A 27,440-nucleotide genomic window follows, 5' to 3' on the forward strand; every position below is an offset into this window, starting at 1 on the left:
CTAGATTCCTGACCCAGAGAAACTGTGAGATAATGTTTGCTGTTTAATGTGCGAACTTTGGGGATGCTTTGTTACACAGCAGTTGATAACTAATTCACAAATCCAAACCAAAACTCAAAACACAGTCATTGCTATATAATTCATTTGTGAGGAAATCCACAAATATCAAATAACTTGTTTCCTCCAGTAAATTCACCTATATTTCTCCAGTATCCATTATGGCAACTTATGCCAAAACTGAAACAAAAGAAAATACTTTAACCACCAAAATTGGACATAGTCTTTTCAATCCAACCAAAGCACTAAGCTTTGGAAAGACTTGCAACTAAAATTTATAAACAAATACCAAAATAAGTGTAAAATCAAGAGCCTAAATGTCCATCAACTGATGAATGGATAAAGAAATCAAGTTTCTTAATGGGTATGATTCTCGCTGTTTCAATCCCAAAATGGTTATTCATTTCAACGAAGGATTACCGCATTACACACTACCAGCAAAGGAATATATCCTATACAGATGAATAGGACAGCCTAATAGGACTAGAAGATAAGGCTACCAGATATGTTTTGGCTTGTGGAGTTATGCAAATAGACATACATCATCTACTTCTCTTGGGCTGGCTCACATGCAAGTCAGTAGCTAAACAATCCACCTCCATTTTCACTGTGCATTTAACAACACTCGCTAGCTTCCAATAATACTACCTGATGAGCAAATAGAATCAATATATCTACAGAGATTTGTATCTAAAGATATTTCTCATTGATTTTTTTCTTCAATGTGCTTATTATTTATAAGGTTTGCAAAACTTTTAGCAGCAGTAGCCAAGTGTAGTCATTTAATTTTTCATCACATACTATGTGCCAAACACAGTTCTAGGCATGTAGGAAACATCATTGAGTAAAGCATACAATACAAAGATCTCTGCTTTCACAGAGGTTAAATTATATATTAAACCACCCCATCTCTGTGGAATCTGAAATGGTGGATTTCCATCTTGTTCTTGAAACTCTGTCCTCCCTTGGCTTCTACAATCTGATATTATTCTATTCTCCTAATAGTTTTCAATTTGTTTTGTCAGCCTTCTTCATTGGTTCTCCTATCAAAACCTAATAGCTTTAGATCAGAAATCTTAGTTCCTGGGCTTCTGATTTATATAATTTTTTTTCCTCAGGAAACTCATTCATTTCCTCAAACCCAATAATCATCTCTCTAGTGTAGTCTCTCAATTCTATACTTCTTATCCAACTTCCTATATTGTGACTCCCTATACATACATATTTCCATTAGGATAATCCCACACTTTCAACAAACAAGTTAATAATCTATTCATCACCAAATACTTAAAATGGGTCTCTCTATGCTTTTGTATATTCCATTAATGACAGCACTATCCTCTCAATCATCCAGTCTCAAAATCAGTCTCCTCTTTCTAATCAATCAAGTCCCATTCATTTTGCTTTCACAATATCTCTTGTATTCGTTATTTACTCTCTATTCCCACAACTAGGTCCTCATCACTTCATGCATGAATGATTATAATATTGTCCTAATTGATTTGTAGTCTATTTCCAGTCTCTCTTTTACTCTACGTCTAGATTAATTTTCATGAAATATAACTTTCATCATGTCATCATCCCAAATCACAACCTTTTAATAGCTTCCCATTGTCCATAAAATAAAATTCCTCACCCTGACATTTAAAACCCTCCATAATCTGCTCTAGTCTATTATATTCAACTAACTTCTTGCTATTCACCAATTCAAATTGTTTACCCCAGGCAATCAGGTCTCCTTACTATTCCTAGAGCATATTATACTTATTTTGGTCTCCAGGACTTTGTCATGGTGATCGTCAAGACTGAAGAGTTGTCCCCACTCTTGTTTTACAAAATCCTACCTATTCCCCAGTCTCCCTTTCCAACAAATCACTTACCACTTTAGTTCACACTTCTTTTTCTTGGTTAGTGCCTACTGTCTATGCCACTTGATTTGACACTTAGTCATATTTTTCCATATTATGTTTTTTCATTATCTCAGTTCCCCTGTAGGAGTCTAGGCTACTAAACAGTAAGACAAATGTCATCATTTGTAGCCCCCACCACTTTTTTCAGTAGTCCACAAAAGCAGCTCTAAAAATTTTTGGTATTGAGACTCCTTTATACTTTTTAAAAACATTGAAAATCTCAAAGAGTCTTTGATTTTTATAGGCTTTATCTATTAATACCTACTATATTAGAAGTTATAACTGTATTAAAGTATTAAAAAGTATAACTGTATTAACTGTATTAAAAAGTATTCTTTATTATTTAAATATAAAAATAAACCTAATACTTGTTAACATAAATGACATGTGAAAAATAATATTTCTAAAAACAAAATAAAAACAATGAGAATAGTGGCATTGTTTTATAAATTTGCAAATCTTTTTTATAGAAGAGAGTTTAGTAGAAGACAGCTAAATTCTTATGTCTGCTTCTGTATTCAATCTGTTGTGATATGTTTTTTGGTTAAAGTATATGAAGAAAATCTGGCCTTATGTACATTTAATTGGAAAATGGAGGAGTAGTTGAATAGTTTTTTCAGGTAACGTGGATATCCTTCTCTAGTACTACACCAAAATTTGACAGTGGTAGTTTCCTTAAGATAAATGCAATGAGGAATCTGAATCCATATTAATAAACTTTTTAGAATTTGTTGTATTAAAATCCACTATTTAAATTCCAGTCTTATACTTTATGAATCTTTTAGCCAGGCATGATTTTACATCATGCACTGATCACTTGACAAATGTTGTTTCACTGAGTTATGCAGATCTTCCAAATGGTGACACATTTCATTGTATAATATTTTTAAAAATCACATTAGTAATGTCACTGCTGATCTCATCAGAGAAAGTTATGATATTGGGAAGCTCTCAAGCTTATGGTGGCAGATACAACTGTCCCAAAATTTTAATTTTCATTTTAAAGCTCAAATTTTATTGTTGACAACAAATGCTGTCAGCTATTTCCATTAAAGTGATGGGCTTTATTTTTGATAAAATGGCTGCCAAATACTCAAGTCTGAAAACCATAGTTTGTTAGTTGTTCTTTCAAGTAAAATTGAAGTTCTATGTAAAAAGCTGCTAGTTCAGTTTGTAATTCAATCATGCAAGTGCTTTACCTGGAGACACTATCATACTTAAATATGCATCAGAAGTGCTTTATGCATACTTTCCATTTTGACACACAGATTAAAAAGATATGTACTCATCAAACTGTGCACATCAAATACATGTAGTTCTCTGTATATCAATTACACCTCAATAAAAGTGTTTTCACTGTATATAACTAACTTAAATTTAAATAAACACACACACTAAATAAATACATAGATGTACACAGGGTCAAGATTTAATAAAGTTAGTAATATTTACTGGTTTATCAAGGAAATTATAAGTGAAAATGACTTTGTTTTTTAACTGTGAATATATGGTGGTAAAGAATACAATTACCAACTAGCATAATTTGGTGCCACTGCCTTGATTTCTGCTAAGACACCAGCAGTTTTATCCACCATTACTCTTGCACTAGCAGTGAAAATGTCAATTTAAAAAAAGGCAAATAACATCTTAGAATTATTGTGAAGACAGTTTTGACCTCTCAGGCACCCTGACTCTTGGGGAGCCCATGGGTCCATGGACCGCATGTTGAGAACCACTCAAAGTGGTTCCATACTATGAATCTACACTTGAATCTACACTATGAGTGTACACTTTGAGGTCTACACTATGCCCGGAGCTCTTTCCTCCTGTAGCATTACCTCTGGTCACTTCAAAGGTTTCTTGTTGAGTACAGTCCTCTTCTTTTAGCATTCTAAATACAGGCAATGAGTGATATCATCCACCTAAATGGTTTCAGCTACCACCTATAAACTAATGATTTCCCCAAATCTATATCTCTAATGCAGACATCTCCTGACCCACAGATATATATTTCTGATTAGTATCCTGTAAATACCTCCAACATAATATACTCAAAACATAATTTATGTTTTCTCTCAAATTCTTTCAAAGCCCTGAATTCCCAATCGAGGCTGAAGTTACCTTTGTTCCTTCAGTCATCCAATCTAGAAATCTAGGAGTCATCCTTAACTCCCACCTCTCCCTCACCCATAAAGGGCCAGTTAATATCAATTTGTGATACAATAAGGAGTAACAAAGCCTAAGTCAAACTAGAGAATGCATGTTTCATCTAAAGGCATTCAAATTCAAACACCTCACGCCAGTTAGAGTGGCTAAAATGAACAAATCAGGAGACTATAGATGCTGGAGAGGATGTGGAGAAACAGGAACCCTCTTGCACTATTGGTGGGAATGCAAATTGGTGCAGCTGCTCTGGAAAACAGTGTGGAGGTTCCTCAAAAAATTAAAAATAGATCTACCCTATGACCCAGCAATAGCACTGCTAGGAATTTACCCAAGGGATACAGGAAGGCTGATGCATAGGGGGACTTGTACCCCAATGTTTATAGCAGCACTCTCAACAATAGCCAAATTATGGAAAGAGCCTAAATGTCCATCAACTGAGGAATGGATAAAGAAATTATGGTTTATATACACAATAGAATACTACGTGGCAATGAGAAAGAATGAAATCTGGCCTTTTGTAGCAACGTGGATGGAACTGGAGAGTGTTATGCTAAGTGAAATAAGTCATACAGAGAAAGACAGATACCATATGTTTTCACTCTTATGTGGATCTTGAGAAACTTAACAGAAACCCATGGGGGAGGGGAAGGAAAAAAAAAAGAGGTTAGAGTGGAAGAGAGCCAAAGCATAAGAGACTCTTAAAAACTGAGAACAAACTGAGGGTTGATGGGGGGTGGGAGGGAGGGTAGGGTAGGTGGGAGGGTAGGTAGAGGGCACCTGTTGGGATGAGCACTGGGTGTTGTATGGAAACCAATTTGACAATAAATTTCATATTAAAAAACAAAACAAAACAAAACACGTTTCATGGGCTAAACAAAACATACTTGTTAGTCACAAGTCTGTGATACCTGACAACTCTGAAATATCTCCTGAAATCGCACCTGTCTTTCCACTTCTTCCATTGCCATTTTTCTAATTTAGATCCTCCATCATCTTTTACATAGGCTATTACAATAGTCTTATAACTGATCCCTTGGGATCCAATTTCCATAAACACTTTTCCTTCCCTGCCCCATACAGATCTTTCAAAAGGCAAAGTGATCTAAAAGGCAAATTTGGTCACTTATGTGAAACCCCAGCTTAAAACTCCATAATAGTTTCTAATCATCTATAAGAAAAAAATATACATACCTTAGCACAGTCTTAATCTATAATCTCCCCCCTTCTACTTAGTACTTCAATTTAGCAAAAGCTAAAGTGGGTACAAATCCACTTTCCTATCCAAATGCCTAACTCCATCTATCAATATTATAAGAGCTAAGACTTATTAATCACTACTTATACATCAGGCACTGCTCCAAATTACATATATTAACTTATTAGTCCTCAAAACCATATGACAGGTATCATTATTTAGCCCAACTTACAGATGAAGAAACTGAAGTGCAAAGCCAAACTGAATCATTGGGAGTTCATCTAAAGCTTTCCATGTCATTTCAGGATTTTGTGTCTTTGTGATATGCTATTTTCTCTGAGTGAAATGTTTTTGTATTTTCTAATGAACTTCTACTGTCTTTCAAGATTCAGATCAAATATCTCTTTGAACTTACCTTCTCTAGTTACCACCTTCCCCATGTAAAGCTGAGTACTCCTTCCCACCTTTGGAACACAAACTACATATTACAACTTACCAGAAATAAACACCTGCTTAGCACTTAGCACAGAACAGTGGCTTATCAGTAGCAGGTAGTCCTTGCTGTAAGTAATGCATTATGTCAACATTATTTCTACTTTTTATGAAAGAGTGAGAGGAACAAGACAAAGGTGGTATTTTTCCTGCTTTTCCTTCCCAACCTCACCCCTCACCCCCCAATCTTTATCATATTCCCCACAGCAGACAGTTTTTTAGAGATGATCCAAGGAAAAGTCTTAACTTCTACACGTTGGATAACGCCTATGTGGGGCTTTACAAGCCAGAAGACTTAAACTCACTTCATAATCTCTCAATAAGGTGATGTCTGTTTGGATAATTGGAACTGTCAAAATCAATAAGAAAAGTTTTAAAACAGTCATGACAAGCCACTCTGAAATGAGGGAGAGACTATAAGTCACTGATTACTATGATTTTTACAGAGAAAGCTATATAGTCTTTTGTAAATTGAGCATTAAGGTATAAAAGCTCCTTATTCTCTAACACATTTAGAGTTTGAACACATGTAATCTAGCATCTTTCACTAGGCAGGGATTTAATGAACATTTTGTGAGAACATCTGTTTGTTATTTATCTTTGTCTCATTTTACACATCAGCAAATCCCTTTTTACCACCAGAACAGAATAAAAATCACCATTTCATTATACAGCGTTCATAATTTTAAACTTCAACTGGGGGGAAAGAGAAGCAATCGTCAGCACTGTATTCTACCTCAAGTTACAAGGAAGAAGTACAAGGGTGAGGACGTGCAGAGGGGAAATGATTAAATATATAAATCCCTTTAACACACATTCTGCCAATGGCTACTGTGTTTTACTGTTCCAGCAACTTCTAAGGAGAATTAAAAGCCACTCTATCTTTCTTTCAAAAAAAGAAGGGTATTCTTTTTTTGCCCCCTTGAGTCTATGTAAAAAAAATGGGTTTGTCTAAATAAACTTTTTTTCCTCTATTTCTACAGAGAGAACTTTAACAAAGAAACAACTATTGAGATTATCAGGTATAGATCTTTTTTCCCCAGGCTGAGATATAATTGACATACAACACTGTGTAAGTTTAATGTATACAATGTGATGATTTGATATATGTATATATTGTGAAATGATTACCACAGTAAGATTAGTGGACACTTTGAAAATCTTGGAAATAAGAGAGAACTACTATATTTTCTTCAGTCGTCCTATCCTATTTCATGAAGCGAAATAGGCATTTCTAATTGCTCACTAATTCATTATGAGAAGGAGCCAGTATCAAGACCTTAGCCATCAGGAATGACCAGGGCCATGAGCAAAGGCTAGTGCAAAGCAGGGAAAGAACGCTGCCAGTTTAGGCAGAGTGAATGATGCCATTTCTGGAAGCGTATCAATCATAGCATCCACTTGCAAATGTATGTTTTAAGTTAGATAACAGCATAAAACAAAATCTTAATTATAACAGTAGTTACAGTTTATTTTTCACCTGGATCCAAATATACTGTCCTATATGCCATGAAGAATAATAAAGTAGAAAATGAGAAAGACACAGTCCTTGTCTTCAAGAACTTAATAACCATTTCCTTCCAACAGTCACATATAGTATGCATACATCACTAATCCTGTATAAGGAGAACAATTTTAGCACATATAAACTCACTGAAGAATAGGAGGAGATATAATACCAAACTGAACATTGGACTGGGTGGTACAGATAGTAAATAATGTTGCAGTTTGGAAAATGGGGAAATCAATGTAGCCTGGCAGAAAAAGAGGAGGCTTTCTGTGATGTGTAGAATTTGAGTTTGCTAAGTTAGATAGGATTTGGAAAGGTAAAGGAGGAGGATAAACTAAATATGAAATTAATCTATATCATGTAATTTCATCCTATCCCAGCACTTGAGTTCTTTACCACAGAAGTGTTTTGAAAGTCCCTTCCCATAATATCATCAAATAGGTAAAGAAGGAGATAAGGAAATACACCTACCTCTCTTACACTTTCCTTTCTAAGCCACTCAGACAGACACCTCAGATAAGAATTGATCTGTATATCTAATTAAAGTAATTGATGCTAAAATATGATTGAGGCTTAACTTTCCCATGAGACACAGGTATCTTAAAAGAAAAAAATCATCAGCCAATACAGAATCTCTAATTAGTACAATTACATGGAAAAGGTATTTTGAAGCTAGGAGAGGCCCCCAGAGCATTTTTCTTCTCTGTCCATTTCAGACAGTGGTGTTCCCGTCCACACATAATCCGCTAGAACTTAAGATACGCAGAATCACTACAGGTAGGACATGCCTTTTCCCCTTATTTATAAGAACTTCTTTACCTCACTGGGTTCCTTGATATAGCAAATTGCAAACACTGTGAACAATCTGTGGGGTTGTTCTAAGTAAGTTTCTATTGTCTTCAGCATGCGTTCTTTTGTTTGTTTTATTTTGTAAGGCAAAAGCATTTATGAAGATACAGAGAGTCATTTCAGACTGATAAAAACTAAAATGCTCATGGATGATAGAGGAGTCATTTTTATTTATCTCAGTGATCCCCAACCAGGCTGGTGTAATACCCACTGAAGATCATATCAGAACCTCCAACAAATCTTTTCAAACTATGCCTCCCAGCCTTGGATATTTTGATATTTCTCCAAGATGGCATATTCTCTCTCCACTTGATTTCAGCCTTGGTCTAGACTTAATAATACTTACCAACTATTACCCACCTTCATTCCCAATTTAACTTTGCATGATCATCATTGCTAAAAAGAGAAATGAAAAAAAGGAAAGAAAGGAAAAGAAGAAAAGAAGAAAGGCAGGGAGAATTTTTTTTTAAGCTATAGGAAATATACAACACCAGCTTTCTAGTTGACTGAATTTTAAACAAATTGAATTGAATTCTCTTAATTATAACAGTAGTTACAGTTTATTTTTCCCCTGGAAAAAATTGAATTCTTTTCATTCTTAAGGACTGGCTTCTATACTCCATACTCTAAGAAGTGTTGTTGTCATGGCCTAGAAACACGCTCAATCTGTAATTGGGAAGCACTTTTGGCACCTTCTGAGGTATGGAGTGTGAGGGAATTAGAAAGGCTCTATAGACTGACTCCTTGGTAGTAAGAGGTGGGAAGAAAGGATAAAGGTCAATAAACCAGTATCACAAGGTTGGCAGCACAGGTGATCACAGCAGCACAGGGAGGTAGATCAAACTATGGAGATCTTGGGGCGCCTGGGTGGCTCAGTCGGTTGAGAGCCCAACTTCGGCTCAGGTCATGATCTCACAGTTCGTGGGTTCAAGCCCTGCATGGGGCTGTATGCTGACAGCTCAGAGCCTGGAGCCTGCTTCGGATTCTGTGTCTCCCTCTCTCTCTGCCCCTCCCCTGCCTGTGCTCTGTCTCTCTCTCTCTCTCTCTCAAAAATAAATAAACATTAAAAAATTAAAAAAAAAAACTATGGAGATCTTATGGCTTAATAACCAAGAAGCAAATGCAGAAATTACTGTAAAGCAAAGGTAATAAATAAAGTATAGGAAGAAAAACAGAGAAATAAAAGACAGATTATAAGCCCCCTTTTCAGGTGGCACAGCCAGATTCACATGTAACTCTGAAATATCAATCAGCTCAGCTAAAAGGATGAAATGCCACAAAGCTTATTTGGAACACTCTATTTTATTATCCAAAGGCATTATTGCTAGGGTTAACAATCAAAAACAAAACAGAAGACACAAAAACAACACACACACACACACACACACACACACACACACACACACGCAACACCTGCATTCCAGAATGGGACTGAATGAAAAGAAATCATCTCAGATTAATCAATTTTCTTCTCCAGATTTGTTTCTTGGATTCTTCACTTATCTGGGAATAATCCCAGTCAAATGCAAGAGATGTGTTGGTCACTGAAAAGGGCACTTCACTTTGGTTGTCTTATATTACATACACCATGGGGATTCTGGCTACTTCACAAATAGTAGATTAGTTGTAAAAGGTGTAAGTTTTAGTTCTGAAGTGGTGCTGCTAGTGAGAAAGGGCATATGGAAATTATGTATGGAGCCACTCCTCATGGGGTCTCATTCTAAATGATGTTTGTGCCTTTTAAAACATCACTCTATAGAGAGAGTCAATACAATCCCTTTCACAATCCAACTTGGCTTCTTTTTAAAGAAATTGACACACTGATTCCAAAATTCATGTGGAAATATAAGAGACCCAGAATAATCAAGACAACCTTGAAAAAAGAACAAAATTGGAAGAATCCCACTTCCCAACTTCAAAAATGACATAAAACTGTAATAATCAAGACAGTGTGGTACTGTCATAAGTGCAGGAATATAGAACAATGGAACAGAATTGAGTATCCAAAAATATACCTTCGTATTTGCCACCAATTGATTTTTAACAAGAGTGCTTAGATCATACAATGGAGAAATACTCTTTTCAACAAGTGGTGCTGGGACAATTGGATATCCACATGCAAAATAATAAAACTGGATCTTGATCTCACATCGTACACAAAAATTAACTAAAACTGGATCAGAAACCTATATATAAGGGCTGAAAATGTAAAACTCTTAGAAGAAAACATAGGAGGGTGCCTGTGTGGCTCAGTTGGTTAAGCACCTGACTCTGGATTTTGGCTCAGGTCATGATCTCACAGTTTATGAGATCGAGTCCCACATTGAGCCGTGCTATCAGCGTGGGGCCTGCTTGGGATTCTCTCCCTGTCTCTCTGCCTCTCTCCCGCTCTCTCTCTCTCAAAAAAAAAAAAAAACTTAAAAAAAAAGAAAACATAAGAGTAAATCTTTGCAACCTTGATTTAGGTAGTGGTTTCTTATGTATGACACCAAAACATAAGCAACAAAAGAAAAAATAAAATTGCCTTCATCAGAATAAGAAATTTTGTGCTGCAAGTGTTTGTAATACCATCTTGAAGGTGAAAAGACAGTCTAAGAGTGGTAGAAAATATTTGCAAAACCATGAGATACCACTTCACACCAATAGAGTGGCTCCTTAGTATTATTAGATAATAATAATTGTTGACAAGATTGTGGACCAACTGGAACCCTTATTCATTGCTTGGGCGAATTATAAAATTATGTGACCACTTTGAAAAACAATTTTGATGGCTCCTAAACAAGTTAGACAATAGAGTACCATATGACTCAAGTATGTATTGCTGGGTATATACCCACAATAAATGTGCATCTATGTCTACCCAAAACTCATACATGAATACTCAGAGCAGCATTATTTACAATAGCTGAAGAGTGGAAATGACCCAAATGAACATCAACTCATGAGTAGATAAACAAAATGTAGTATAGCATTACAATAAAATAGTGTATAGGTATGAGAAAGAATGAAGTGCTGGTATGTACTACAACATGTATGAACCTTGAAAATATTATGCTAAGTGAAAGAAGCCAAATGCAAAGGGACACATATTTCACATGATCCCATTCATATGGAATGTCCAGAATAGGCAAATCCATAGAGAGATCGAGTAGTAGCTGTCTAGCACTAGGGAAAATGGGAAGTTAGAGAGATAATGTCTCAGGGGATCAAGGTTTATTTATTTGGGGCGTAATGAAATGTTATAAAATTGAATTTTTGATGATGGTTGCATAGCACTGAGTGTATTAGAGGTCATTAAATTATATACTTAAAATGAGTGAATTGAATGGTATGTAAATCATACCCCACTAAAGCTATTAATAAAAAAATCAGTCACTTGAGAAACACATGATAATTGTTTTCCAACATTTGAGGAGTTACCATATGGAAACAGGGTGAGGTTGCTTGGTGTAAGCTCCAAGGGGTAAGCAGAATGAGGGTCACCACACAATATAATTCCAGAGGGTTCAATGCATGTTGCAGCTTGTGTGAAAGATGCTATGCCTGAGTAGTAGCATTTGGGTGGACATTGAAGGGAGAGAGATTTTGGCTCATTTATGCAAACACTTAATAACTGGTGCTATTCAAAGATCAAATGTGCTACATCATAGTGAAAAGTGCCAAATTATTGCCAGCATCCAAGCATAAACTGGGTAACCATTTAAAGATTCAGTGAGGTGGGTTCATGTAACAGATTGTATATATGTATGTGGTAGAAGAGGGAGATGTGACTTAATAGCCTTTAAGGTTTCCTATAACCCTAAGATTCTATTAAAATGCCTATATTACAAACTTTCATCTGTAAATCTTTTTCTCATTCTTAATCATTTCCTTATTAGCCAGGAATAAATGAGTACTTACATATCCCCACTAGATTCATAAGTCCCAATAGTGATTTCTTATGAAACAATAAAACTTGATGCTGGGGTCTAGGCCATTTCTAATATTTATATGCAGTCTCTGGCTCAATCATTTAGCACTGGCCTATCTACTAGATTACTCTTTCTGTAGTCTATAGCTTTAATGGTAGCATTTCATAAATATTAATAAGAATAGGATCCTACACTACACTTAATACTGATAATAGTTAAGTTAATGAATACAAATCATTCTGGACTCTGTCTTTTCTTTCTTTTTACCCTCTTTTGTCCTTTCATCAGGTATAGAATACGCAAGGATTCAAATATTTTGGCCTAAATCCACAAATGCCATAAGAAACTGGCACTCCATTCTGCAATGCTTTTCTCTCTGTCAATAACTTTAACTGGGGATCATAAAGTGGAACCATTTGTTGGGTGGTCCATTATGATCTAGATTTAAAACCTCATGTGGTAGCAGTCCTCTGCTCCACTTTACATTTTAGAACTAGTCAGAATGATGCTATACTGAAGAAGAAAAGCTCAGACACAATGAGAAAGGCTGCTTATCCATCCATCCATCCATCCATTTCACAACAGCAAGGGGCAGTTTAACATCCTGTGAGGGGCAGCTTACCAATAGTGATGGGAGGATCAGAAACGGCTAAACAGCTTTAAGTCAGGTACCCTCCTTACTGGACTGGTGAAGTACAGGCAACACAAATAGAACTATCTAAGTAATCCTAACTGACTTGTCTTGGCTCATTGATAGCTTAGGCATACACAAAATCCCTATATCAAAAATCTCAAATGGAAAACATCTGCAATGAAATTGCACTCACTGTCCAGCTAATACATCAGAGCTGTACTATAAATCCCAACCTCGGCGTTCATGCCTTGGAACTGTGTTCTATGTTCTACTTAGCCCTTCTGTTACTTCCAGTAATAAATCTCCATGGATAAGTTCCAAGAAGGGCACTGCCTTAGATCATATTCCATGTTAGAGTGAGTTCTTCTCTCCAGCTTGTGCTTCATCTGGTCTTGATGTAAAGCCAGCAAAGAAAATGTTCTGGATAGTTTGCTGCTAGGTGGAAGTTCTTTTCATTTTAAACTGTAAATATTTAACAAAATAATTATTCCCTTGTCACTTCAAGTCCTTGAGACCTTTTCTCTCCAGACCATTTCTTTCCCTTCTGTTAAAAGCCTCATACAGCCCAAGGGTAGGGCACTCAGGGAATGCTATTTGGGAGGGGGAAAGATACTAGTGGAATCCCAGGGTCATCTCTCCAATGGTCATATTTCTGCCTGTGTTTATCCCTTTTTCTGCCAGTTCGTGCTCTTTAATGCTCACACCACTCAAAATAGTCATGAGTACTATCAAGCTATCTTTATTGTATTTACTTTGTATCCCACCATTGTAAACCACTCTCCCTGGATCCCTGAAGCATTTCAAGCAAGTCATTGCTCTTTTCCATTTCAAGCAACTCAATTCCAGAGAATGGAAACTTGGGCATAGTCTTATTACCAATTAAAAAGGGATTCTCACTACTTTGCTCTAAGAAGCTATTAGTCCATATCCATGTCAGTTACTCAAAATTACATTGGCTTTTTAAATGCCAGATTATACTGCACACTCTTAATATAGTTTACTATCTCCTATCACCTGTAGACTTTCAAAATCATGAATCAAATTGACTTTTGATGATGATCTCTTTGTATGATATTCACAACCAAGAAAAAAATATAATATGCCACCCAAAAAGCTTTTTCAAAATAGTCTGATGTTCTTGCAGATTAATGTAATTTTTATTAAATACGGGTTGTCACAATTATTTTATACTCTTCACAGTCCTTATCAAAAGTTTAGGTGAATTCAGATTGCACAACTTCCACTGAATAAGTTGGGCAAATTTCCATGACTCAGAAAAGCATACTAGAGTTGTAGTTCTTTGCAGTTCCAGCTCCACCTCCAAACCAAAGGGCAGTGTTTGGGAAAATGCCAACCATATTTAGCAGCAAGAGTTAGCAGTCTAGCATAGCAGATGGGCGTGGCAATGGGTAGAGTGTACAAAGGATTTAAAGAAGGCTTTCTTTACTACCTCTTCATCAGAAGCATTAACTGGATTCATCCCAATTCTTGTTTTGTAAAAAGTTAACACAGGGAATGTTTTCTTTACATTCTCTCACTTTACACTGATCTGGGAATTTTGTGAGGAAACACCCTAGTGCTGAGAACCTTCTCTCTCACATGCGCGTGCTCTCTCTCTCTCCCTCTCTCTCTCTCTGACTCTGACACACACAGACACACAGACACACACACACACACACACACACACACACACACACACACACGCTCGCACACACAGAAAAGACAACCATTCCTCAGTTCATATATAAGTAAAAAAGCAATGGGGATCCAGGCTTTGGAGTCTAGGGATAGAACTGTAGACAAGTTAGTGGTATATACAGTCTTGAGTAAGGTAGACAACATTTATTTAGAGGGTTAATGAGGATTAAATGAAATAACTTATCTAAAGATCCTAGTGTAGTTCTATAATCTACCTTTAAAATATATTTGCTTCCTTCTCCACCCTGGTTTGAATTATGAAGAGTCCTGATCAGAGTATACTTTTTCATTGAAAGCAGAAATATCTGGCTTCCTAAATAAAAATGTCACTGAAAATTATAAATGTCATTTGTTGCTGGGGGAAGGGAGAGCCAAGGGGTTAAAAAATTTCTTTAGTTCCAAATGGGTTTTGTCTTTATGCATTTCTCAAAACTGTAGCCGTGGTACTATCTCTTTAGTTCTCAAAACAAAAGAACCTATTTGCAGAGTTCTCAAGGGTGGCCCTGACTGGCACTTTCAAACACCGGGTTTGAACTCCTCTAGGCGGTCCAGTGAGGCTGGATACAACAATAGATTCTGAGAGTGAGCCTGAATGGTACAAAAAAAGCGGGGGTAGGGGGAGTCTGCTGTCCACTGAAAACAGAAAGCAGAGTCAAAGAAAGTGAAGAATGTGAAGGCAGAAAAAGAAATTTCAGGATGTGCTAAAATTTTTAGCAACTGAAAAGAGTTACAAAGAACTGGAATCTAGGCAACAGCGGGCAGGTCAGACAGGCATAATTATTTAGCATATAGTTTCCACAGAGAGCAATAGTCAAGTCCACTATTCTACCTACGTGTTTTTTCCAAAACCATAGATTCTGACCCTCAGATAGTTTTAGAAAGCCACCAAGTACTACTAATACACACGATGAACTCCACACAATAAAACAGGGTGCCAAGATTTATGCGTCTTTATGTAGAGATTACAATCCATTTCTGATTCAAATTCTTCCAGAGTATTAATGCTATTTAAATAATGAAATCATGCTAAAAGGGATATACTACTGGTTCAAGGAAAATTTGTCAGAGAAAGAAATGGAAGTGGAAAAGTAATGAGTAATGAGTGGCTTGGGGGCTGATCAATCCAAAAGAGAATGGTTAAAGGGTCTATGAGAGCTAAAATGTCTGGAAGTGTCTATATCCCAAACATTGGAACCAAGAGCTCTTTCCTCTGATTAATTCAACTTTCTTATCCCTAGCTCAGAAATCAGGGCTTATCAGCGAGCTCTCAATAGCAAGCCACTAAGATTAGAAAAATAGTACTGATGAGAAATGCAGAGTGTAAATCTCATTTAAATTTAATTGAGATCATAATTGGTTAAATCATTTCTGAGGATAATTCACTTTAGGCCATTTAAAAATTTTAGACTATTCAAAAAAAAGAAATGCAGTGTCCTCTATGTCAAAGAAAATGATGTTCCTGTTTGATTTCTTATTTATATACAATGATCACTGTAGCCACTAGACCCCTAAGGAAATTATTCATTCTAGATAGCCAAGCTTTCTGGATTTGCCCTTCCAGTAGTGCATCTAATAGCCACATGTAATTGTTTAAATCTCAGTTTAATTTAAAAATTCAGTTCCTCACTTGCAGTAGCCACATTTCAGTACTCAAGAGCCATATGTGTTGGACAATGAAGATACAGGAAATTTCATCATCACAAAAAGTTCTATTGGACAGCTCTGGGTTAGACACCAAGAGACCAAAAAATTCAAATGTCAGACCAAAAAATTCAAACAATTCTAATGATAGTTTTTCTACAATGTAATTAATATTCATATCCACAGAGAATACAGATTAGGACTTAACACTTTATTTTTGACATGGACAGTGGTTCTCAAAGGTTAGTTGTACAGAAGAATCATCTGGAGTGTTTGCTAAAAGCAGACAACTCAAAGAACGATTCAGTAGATCTGGGATGGGTATCTAGGAATCTGCATTTTAAACATATATACTAGGCAATGCTGACACAAGTAGTCACTAAACACAATTTTCAACGATCAATTTACAAATTCTGATTCATTTTCTTGTATGGATTATATGTGTACCAGGCAAGTCCTTGTCTCTCTACAAAACTGCAAAAATATTCCACAAAGGCAAAAGAAGGAGTTTTCAAGGCATAGTAGATCTGAGCAAAGGTGAATACAAAGAAAAAAAATCAAGAATATAGTCACATTAGACACAGAAAAAATCTTCTGAACAGAATATTCCATAATATCTATGGGGCAGAAGCTATCTAGCCATTCAGCTTCGGGAACTCTGAAGCTCTGGGAACAGCTTTGAATACTGAGCTGGCAGGAGAGGAGAAAAACTTTGGTGGTGCAGTTTCTGAAGACCTAAATACTGCATGTAAGTGTTAAGTATATACATGGCAAAAGGCTAGGTGCTAAGAGACTACTAAAATAAGTTTTTTTAACTTCAAACAGTTCAGTCTAGTGGGGAAAAACAGACCACAAATAAGTATTATAATATAGGAGCAGGTGTCATTTGAGCTGAACTTTAAATGTTGAGCTGCTCTAGGATCATCAGGGATGTGGAAGAATGGCAATTAAAATCTAGAGAACAGCATGAGGAAAAGCTCAGGAGCTTGAAAATTTGGGGTGTACCTCATGACCTAGAAGTGATCTAGAGTGGTTAATGAACAGGGTTTAAGGAAAGTTGTGAAGTGACAAATGCATTCTGGGTGCCAGGGACCAGACCACAAATGGTCCTAAATGCCTGTTTGGAAAAAACAGAAACAAAAACAAAAAAACACCACCACCAAATCCTTTAGATGTTTGACGAGAAAAGGTCATATGATAAGATCTGCATTTAGGAAGAACACTCTAACAGCTAGGCATAAAATGGAGTGAAAGAAGATGCAGGGAAGATGCCCTATGATTTGGTCATTTGGAAGAAAAACTGCACCTCTGGTTGGCAATGCTTGTTCTTGCAAAAAGCTGGGAATCAAGAGAGAAGCAACAGAACAGGAGACTTTGTTTTAGCTGAAAATTTGAAGAAAGAACATTTCTAGTGGCAGTATTTAGAAGATTCTGGAGATGCAACGATCCACCATGACTCTGGCAATAGAATACCAGCAATGAGGGTCAGAAAAAAGAAAGATTTCCCACAGTCTAGTGAGCAGACAGCTCTACACTTTCTATGTCTTTCAAAGGCATGGACAATGGGATATGTGGACATGGGTGTCACATGAGGGGCAAACAGCTTCTTCAGTGAAGTGCCCTTAAAGATATACAACATACTGCATAGTAGCTAGGGGGCATAGGTTCTGGAGACAGACTTCCTGTGTTCAAATCCTGATTCTGCTACTTAGTAATTGTGTGGCCTGGTAGACAGATTACCTAAACTCTGTGTCTCGCTTTTCCTACCCGTAAAATTGGAAATATACTACCTACCTCATTGGAGTGCTGTGAAAGTTGATGAGTTTATATACATACAAGGCATTTGTAACATGGTCTGATCCATAGTAGGCACTCAATAAATGGTAGCTATTATTATGTGTATATGTGGGGGACATGCTTACTTGTTCTATGTTCAACATCCCTTGAAGGCATTAGTGCTATATCTAAGCGATGGCAATCAGTATGGTTCAGCATACCAAAGGGCACCTGCAGTATACTGTCCTGCACAGACAGAGTGCCTTAATTATTATACATAATGAGTATCTTAATATTTTTTTTGGAAAGGGACAGATATGAGTAAGTTTTTAAATTTATAGATATTCTTAGTGATCCCCTTACGTAAGCTAGTGTAAGCTGGCTCCAGCACACCACTGGCTGATGCATATAGCCCTCATACCCCCATCCATAAGACCTGGCTTCACGCCCCTACAACATTCTCAGACATGTACTGAAGGGAAAAATCCATCAGACAACCATCTTCAGCTCCCTTAACAGCCCGAACCTACAAATCTACTCCCTAATTTCTCTTGGCCTCAAAAAGCACAGGGAAAAAATGATTATTTTGCAGATGAAAGACTTTTTCTTTCTCCAACCAGAAAATGTCAACATTTTTTAAAAGTCCTAATAAGTTCCTTTTCATTTATATTTACAGTGCTTGTTCCCAGAAAGAGGAATGGGGTGAGGGGGTGTTGGCCAGAGCTTTCAACTGCATAGGAAATTTGCCACCTGAAACCAAATTGGAGCTTCCAATCACCTGCCTGGTTTTCCATTTCCCTGCCCTCTAACCCTGACCCATTCCCCCAAGTTCCCTCCAGTATTTTTTTTAAGTGTCAAATTCCATTTAAGTTTAAAGAATGATAAAGAGGGCTTTATATCATCCTTTTTTCCTTTTTGCTAGAAAGGATTGATATAAGAATAGCTTTACGTTAAGATATGTTAAAGTGTAAAGATACCATCTTAGATAAGGATAAATTCTAATTACCTGGCATCTGAGACAATATATCCATTGCCATCTTTCCAAAAGTCTCATAAATAGGTCATAATAATATTGGCCCAATCTCTGGTTCAGGTTCTTGGCAACGTTCTCAAATATTCTTTGTCAAATACTAAAGAAGAGTTGTCTATGGTGTGAGCATCAAGTCATTTCCCCAGTATACAGCATAGTCTCTATTAAATTCAGAGCTAAGAATGACTGCTTCAAGAATGTTTCCTGAAGAGGCTTTTAAAATTGTTTTTACCAGAGAACGACTATGAGATACTCAAGTATGTGGGTTCAGCAAATGAAGTGATAACACAGTTTTAAACAGTCTTCCCTTCTTCAGTGGGACAGAAAATATGTTTTTCCCCTTTAAACTAATGAAATTAAAATTAAAAAACTATTTGGAAATTTGGAAAGATGAGAAATCTGGTCTATTTTATTTAGATAGGTAGATAGATAAGATACACAGAAACAAAAGTGTGAAATGGAGTTAGCTGTATATTTTTTCTGTTGATCTAGATAAAATACGCAAATTTTAAAACATATAGCACCTCACATTCATGGCCAGTATATTTTAAAATACACATATTTTTATGAAAACTGTATATATTTATTGAACAGAATATTAAAGACAAACTAGCTTGCTTTAGAAGGAAAATATTCCACATTAACCTTTTTGATTGGACATTTTAATCCTCTCCCCAGTTTTACAAGGTTCTACTTTCATTCATATTGATGTATAAATTAATCAAAACACTAATGTTTTTTGGCACGCCTGGGTTGCTCAGTTGGTTGAGTTCTGACTTTGGCTCAGGTCATGATCTCACGGTTCACGAGTTTGAGCCCTACATCGGGCTTGCTGCTGTCAGCACAGAGCCTGCTTCAGATCCTCTGTCCCCTTCTGTCCCCCTCTCTCTGCCTCCTCTCTCTCTCCCTCTCTCTCTCAAAAATAAAAAAAAAATTAAAAAAACAAAAATCACTAATTTTTTCATGCATCTGCAAAATTAATCTGGAAAGCACCCACGTATTAAAATTGTTAACATAGTTTGGGGGAAAAAATCTCTAGAGTGCTCTCAAATAAGACATTGTTTTTTGTTTGTTTCTTTGTTTGTTTTTAGTAAATGAGTACATTTGGTTTTCTTGACTAGTAGCTTAAGTCAAATTTACCCTGGATCCATCAGCTGAGAGGCAGAAAAAGCAGATTCTTGAATTACATCATCTAACCTATGAGTTCAGCCTCTGCCACTTGTTAGAGGTGAGACTTCAGGCCAGTTACTTATCGTTGAAGCCTCAGTTTCCCTACCTCTGAAATGGATATCATAATGCCACTGCCCTCACACCAGGTTGTTATGAGGATAAACTGATCCAGTATATGTGAAATTACTGTGTAAATATTTTACACCACATCCAGGATCAGTCGATAACCAACAACTATACTATAAGTTATTTTTTAATAGAGTAAAACCATGAGGGAATTAAACATGTATTCATTATTAGCATGCAAATAAAATTCAGTCATAAAAGGCATCTAGTTGGGTTTGACATCATTCATTAGGTCACCCTGGAATTGAGAGATGGCAAGGAGATAATATCATTCTCTTTTTAACATAAACACTTTTATTAGCATGGAGAAGTTCTTCCCAGATATAGTAATCCAGTAGCATAGCAAAGTCCAACGTTTTTCACTGCCAGAAATTTAAACCAGTAATACAGGTCCATGAGAAACTTGTATTTATTGAACCAAGCAATATTTTCCATGAAATGTATCTATTTGCTTTTGTAGTAGAGAAAACAAGATAGTCTGTGTTTTTAATCCGAAGAGAAAAACCACACGAACTTCTCACATTAAAAATGTACAGAAACGGCTCTTCTGGAGTCAAGCATGCATCAGGGTAGAGAAAACATCCAACAAGCACAACTCTCCAACACTTAGTGAAACAAACCAACCGCTACCCAAAGAAGAAACTGAAGCTATAAATTCAAATAAACAGGCTGCAGGGAGACTACACAAACCTGCTGTTGCTTTAATTGCAGACAATTCAATTCAGCAGCTGTTGGTCCAGGCACTAAGGTTCACTGTATGCTCTTCAGCGTAACCTTGAAATACTGTCACTCACTCACTTCTCCACATCATCTGCATGCTGTCCAATTAATGAGGAGCGAAATCAACTGTCAAACCACGCATCAAAACAGAACATGATCTTTTAGCTCTTAAGCACAGGAGCACAATATTTTAAGGACAATAAAGCATGAATGGGGGTGAGAATCCTTGACAATAAATGATATTTAAACTTCTCAAAACACATAGTTGTAGGAACTAAGCTTCTGTTCTGTTCAACAGGAAACTGAAACTTTCTTAAGGTTTTTTCATTTGGAAGGATCCTTTCTGTCTAACTGCTGTGTAAGAAGCCTTTAAAACAAACATTCGCCAATACCTTATCAGTCTTCAAGTTCTTTATTATGGACCAATATGTTTCTGAAAGCTTAAGAGAATACTTAAGGAACACTTTTGGTCCAATGATATTTTACAATACAAAATGATTTGGTGCTGGCATTTTTAGCCTTGTTGTTTCCAGCACTTTTTTTTTCTACCAAGAGACCAAACAACAATAATATATAATATTCATCAATCTGAGTTAAATAATGAAATAAAAATAAGTTTACCAAAACAAATGTGTTCTGGAATGCTTCCTGTTTGAAGTTTCCCTTCTCTTAACTATACCCCAAATCTAGACAACCAATTAACAAACCCAAGAGTTAATACACTCAAGAGAAACACAACATACTAAGTGTTTAAAAATTGCCTTTTGCTTCCAAAGCACTGTGTCTTCTGTGCAAACACTCTAGTCTATATCGCATACTACCAGTTGCAGACAGGAGACTTGAGAAATTCAACACAAAAATATAGCAGAGAAGCATGCACAATTAAGGGATCAGGACTAACAATTTAGCAGAAAACCCAGATTTTACATAGCAATCTGCTATAAACATTATAGCAAGGGGAAGGCATGTTTCATGCAGCTATTTTGCTTAGCTCATTAGAACCTTATTTGTCCTTCAGTACAGTTGAATTGGAGGCAAAATAAGAGAGGAGTGCACTTTAAACAAAAGGGAAATTTCAGATAAAATAAAACATACCATACCTGTATATTGTACCAGGAACATCGTGACACTCTTCAGGGAACTGTTCCACGTTGTATCCTACCGTGAGTTATTCTCCCCTTACCCTCTTCTCTCCACAAAAAGAAAAGCCAAAGCACCCCAAACCCCACTACACACTACCCCTAACCCACACCCCCAATGAGGAAAAAAAAAACCTAGTTACAATTCAGCTTAGATCCGATGCTTCTGTTTAGCTCAGCTCCAGCCGAGCAACTGAGCTCTAGCAACGGAGCATAGGGAGGTAGATTCTGATGCCAGTAGCACTTCCATCCACTTCACTTACACAAAAGCAGGCAGTGGAAAATCCAGGAGCCTTGAAGACAAGGGCTGGAACTGGCTTTTATGAATTGCTATTACTGCATGTGTCACCATCCATCTCCAATGACGGACACTTATAGGCTGAATTGAGAGTGGAGGGGGTGGGGAGGAGGAGGTTGGAGAGCAGGTGGAGAAGCAATTAGCAGTATGTTCATCGGAGAATTCGTTCGGGATTTCATACATCAGTGCCTAAAGAAACAGCATGCAGTTGACAAATCAGAACTTTACGATTTGCATGCCTTAGAAGAAATCTTAGCTCACAGCTCCAAACGAAATACTGCTTCCCCACACTTACAGAGCATGAAAAGTCACCCCTCTGCTTTCTCTTTCCTCTAGCTACTCTTGTTCCCGAGAAATCAACATTCAAAATGAATATTTGCTAATTTCCCCTAAAGAATTGTACTTAAAAGCCTAGAAGCAAAGGAAGTATGAGGAAATTAAATTATATTGAACATGACATCTTTTAACAAAAAGGCAGGAAGCTAATTATTTTAAGCCAACTTTTCATCCCTAACCCCATTCCCCAGGTGCAGCTTTCACACCTATAATCACTGGATCACACAACTTTTGGACATATATTAAACACTGGAAAACAACCTATGTATACCTAAAAATAGTTCAAGTCAAGATGAAAAGCTAAGAGCTATATGCACAACTCTCTCCACAGACAGCCTTGATAAGGCACTTTGCCTGTAAACGCTTCAGTTTTACTCATCTCCTAAACTGAAGCACATATTTTAGACCAACTTCAAGATTAATGATGAGTAGAAACAAAAAGGAGATAGTCACTTAGGAAGGAAACATGACACAACTGAAGGAATACTGCAGCTGGGTATCAGGAAACCTAGGTTCAGGTTTCAGTTCTACAACTTTCTAGCTGTGTTACCTTGGACAAGTCAGTTAACTTCTCTGAGCTTAAGTTCCCTTATTTATAAGTTTGACATAACTTATATCTAAGTACCTATCCTGACTACTTCACAGGATTGCTATGAAGAGCTAATGAGATAATAGATATGAAAACCCTTTTGTAAATCATAGAGGGTTATAAAATTGTATGGGATTATTATTATTATTATTATTATTATTATTATTATACTCCAAAACAAATCTTGCCTAAATGGCTGAAGTCAGGCGCCTCTATCACATAAGTAAAAAGAAAGACCCAATATAATTTCATGAAAATAATTCTCAATTTTTCCAATTTTAAAGTTGGAAGGAAATATTGTTTGCTCTTAAAATGCCACAGAAGGGAAATTGTCTTAAAAGAAAAAAATTTAAATCTGATACATAATACATCAAAAGTTTATTAAAGAAACTGAAGCCTCTAATTTCTTCTTTGCTTTCTGGAAAGTCAATTCAGTTGTTTTTGTATGGTCTAATATTATGTGCCATCTAGAATGCAAGCTACAGGACAATAAGCATCACCTTCTGTTAAATCTTTCTTTTAACTTGGTATATCCTCATTGCCCAGGGTGTGTGGAAGGATTCAGGTTGATTAGCTAAATCTAAATCCACAAGGTAAAAATCCAAAGTCATGTTTTATGAGGCTCCAAGCTGCCTTGATACTATATATACAGTGACCAGCTGGTTTAAGCTGGGACACAATTTTAGCACATGAAGTCCTGGGGTGGCCACACCTGGGGCACTAAATGATCCAGGCAATGTTTGGGGACCTTTGGTTCAGCCAAATCCCACATGTCCTGATTTCCATCTGTATGGTGGTTACCCAAGTGTGTGTCTGTCCACATGGGCTGAATCTGAAGCAGCCAAAAAAAAAAAAAAAAGTGGGCGCTATAGCAGAAATATCAGATGTCAGCTCCCCTTGGCCCCCTCCAATACCATCTGTGTTCGCAAACAAGTGTTGAGCCCACTTCCTGTGAGAAGAAAGAAAACTTTCTAATTGCCCCTTTGAATGTCATTGCCAATATTGAAAATGCCAGTAAAATATGTATCCAAAATCTATGTTAAATCAAGGGGGGAAATGGATAATATAATTCACAAAGAGTTGGGTGACTGGTAGCTAAAAGGGAGGAAGCATTAAAAGGGGAACAGGAAGGGAGGGTTGCGGGGGAGGAGAGAGGAAGCAGGAAGAGAAAGGAGGTAAGAAGAGCAAATGAATCTAAAGTGAGAAGTTTTTTGTTTTTTTTTAAGCAGAAAAATACTAGCTGGACTCACCCAAAACCTCACCTCCTAGAAAATTCTTGCTTTTTGAGGTATTGAGAATAGCCTTTTTACCACCACAGCTGCTATCCTAGCCTTCTAAATGCGTGAGTAAATAGTTAACCGCTTGAAAAAGCACTGACAGCCCTAGCACCAAAACTCACTTTCATTTGGCATGTGGAAAGTCAGGCAGGCGGGGTACAGTTCTCGAAAGGCCTCCTCACTGCAAACCTCCCCCCCACACACATACAGCCTTGACTGTGGTATGGCTGGCCACTAACAAAGGTGTCGCCCCATTTCAGGTTCAGCAAAGGAGACTTGCCTGAGATTTTTAAAACCACATTGGTAAGAAAGGAACAAAAGTTGTATTTCAGAATCAGGAGTTCTGTCTTTGGGCATTGCAACTGAACTCTTCCACATATATAAGCTTGAAATTCATATTCCACAAGTTCCTCAGAAGGGCCACTCAAAGTAAAGGGAAAAGTACAGGGAAGATAATTTTTTGTTAGCTTCCTTCCCACAGTCCAAAGATAAGGATCGCATCAAGAACATGACTGAGAGCATACATCAAAAGCCAATGAAGTAGGAGGCAGCAGTTTCAACCCAGATTAGCAAGAATGGAATTGAAAGCATCAGAGCATCCTGATAAAAACAAACACATAAACATATACACCAAGAACCACTGCAATGTTTCCATTATCCTGATTTCAAGCTCCAGAATGTAAGCACTAACAGTTCCCTAATCCACCCAAGCTCCTTCTCAGCAGCTGTTACCAAGCCTCACTGTCCTTTTCAAATGAATTCCCATTGCTAACCACCTTAGTTAGATTCTAAGTATTTTTGTCAAAACAAATGCCCCTGTGGAAGATTGCAAAGAACCAAGAATGTGAATCAAACCATGAACCTAAAACAGGGAGAAACAACATTAAGTTGCTAAACCTCAAACAAAAGAAGTGCTAACAGTTTGAAAGCAACAACTAGTGAGTTGAGTTCAAGCAGAGAAAAAAAAAGCTCTCAACTTTTCAGAATCGATCAAACTTGTACCAAACCCTTAGAGTCCAATCAGTTCACATTCCTGCAAAGCACACACATCAAGACTTGGTTTCACCTGCCTAAGAACCCACAAAGGAACCATAAAATTAACACTGGATAAGAAGTTGGGAGAACTGGATTCTCCTGATTTTTCTACTGTTTGACCTTGGTCCAGTCACTTATACTCATTCAATCCCAGCTTGCTTGCTTTGGAACAGCTGGGCTGTGATTATCAATATCCCAGGTCTAATGGTCTATGACAATTGTGACATTTACTGTCGTGACAAAATAGAAAACATTTGTCACAATCTGGCCCTAATTTCTAGGAATCATGGAGGTGGGCCTCTGCAACTCTCCTAATGGTTTCTGTTTCTAGCTTATTTTGAAACATGCTCACATAGGAGTTAGGCAACTGTGCTTGCTTAGCCTTGGGAATAGTCAGCCTAATATTCCTCTTCAGAATATTTCTCTTCAAAAAGCATTCCAGGAGCAGTTTGTTTTCTTCAAAGGACAGCTACAGGTGCGTGGTCTGGCCCCAAATGGGAAAAAGGAAGGAAAGAAAGTCATCTAGAATATGCTGAGCACCTATTGTATGCCAGACGTGGCATGATACTTTACATTATTTTTTTAAATTAGCTCTCACAACATAGCTATGTGCTCAATATTACTATCTTGCATTTTATATATAAGGAAACTGAGGTTTACTGATGTTAAGTGACTTGCTTACTCTCACTCAACTGGTAAGTGATAAAACTGGGATCTGAACTCAAGCAATCTGAATCCATTACTATACTAACACTCTAATGATTAAATTCTGAATGACTGAATTCCTTCTTAATTCAGTGATTCAACTGGGCTTGCTCAGTGAATAAATTACCTGCTGAGTCAATACAGCAAAAAAAAAAATCCTTGCCTTTATACTGACCTGACAATTTTAAAAAATTTCATCAGACATGTGATTAAGACCACTGGGCTCTGGAGTAAGAAAAACCTCAGTTGCTAGAATTCTGGCTTATAAGTCTCAAGTTTTCTCATCTGGCAAATGGGAAAAGAAGTAGTACCTGCCTGGCTGAGTGGTTGTAAAGCATTAATGATGTGATAGCAGCTAGCACAGTGTTTGACATAAAATTGTTCAATAAACGTATATTAGAGCTATCCTTGGACTCATAAGCAACAGAGAAAGAAAGGAAAGGTTATAAAGAAAAAGAAAAACAGGATTCATTGAACTCAAGTGCTCCTTGGCCTGTAGAACAGATTTAGTGTGAATCAAGTTTTCAGTGGCCCACCCATACCCTCTAAGCTGCATCTTGTAGATTAGCATATTCATGAGGCTCCATGAATATACTAATTGGCAGTGCCTAAGTAGTAGTAAGGAGACTTGTCATGTGGCCTGCTGAGCAGCAATTGTCTCCAGTTCCCTAGAACCTATCCTTCTAAATAGAGGGTTGGAAAGTAGCAGATAGAAGTACTGCTGGAAGTACCAAGTGGGCTAAGGCCCTTTTCTTCCCCTAATTCTTCAAGCCCTAGCTTCTCTCTCTCCCATTCCCTTGTGGCCCACTTCCCATATACTCCCGTCCGCCCTGGTTTATTCTAGTTTTACTGTGATTCTTTTCATGGCTCTAGCTCTGTGTCTGTTCATGAGCAACCAGTGGTATTTATGGAATGTGTGTCTGGCACTGCACTAGGTAAAGTAGAGGGACATCTAAAAGTTAATTGAAGAGACATGTGTTCCATGGCCAAATAGATCTAAGATATACAGGTAGACTGGAGTTTTGGCAATACAGTAAATGCAGCTAAAACAAGATGATTTGGTTGATTTCAGAGCACAAAGTAGTTTGTTAATCCAGTCAATGACATACATACTGAAGAATTTAGAAAAAAATGCACAGTTGTTTGCAACTTTACTTGAAATGCATAAAAAGTTAT

The 27,440-nt window shown here is 37.0% G+C and overlaps 1 protein-coding gene across 10 annotated transcripts in view; it reads right to left on the reverse strand.

The window, feature by feature from the left end:
- ENOX2 (ecto-NOX disulfide-thiol exchanger 2) overlaps positions 1–27,440 on the reverse strand; it is a 259,494-nt gene that overhangs the window by 222,543 nt on the left and 9,511 nt on the right. For 2 of the 10 annotated variants that reach the window (XM_019426992.2, XM_019426991.2), the window contains exon 1: positions 21,986–22,104. The exons of 6 other annotated variants lie outside the window; for them this stretch is intronic. In XM_019426992.2, the coding sequence (XP_019282537.1) occupies positions 21,986–22,007 (22 nt within the window). In that variant the 5' untranslated portion in view covers positions 22,008–22,104. Of the gene's footprint in view, positions 1–20,855; positions 21,101–21,985; positions 22,106–27,440 lie in introns of those variants that run through there. 2 more of the 10 variants (XM_019426993.2, XM_019426998.2) reach the window with 2 other exon arrangements.

This window comes from Panthera pardus, unplaced genomic scaffold, assembly GCF_024362965.1.
Source record: "Panthera pardus isolate Hobbes unplaced genomic scaffold, ASM2436296v1 HiC_scaffold_27, whole genome shotgun sequence".
Lineage (NCBI taxonomy): Eukaryota > Metazoa > Chordata > Mammalia > Carnivora > Felidae > Panthera > Panthera pardus.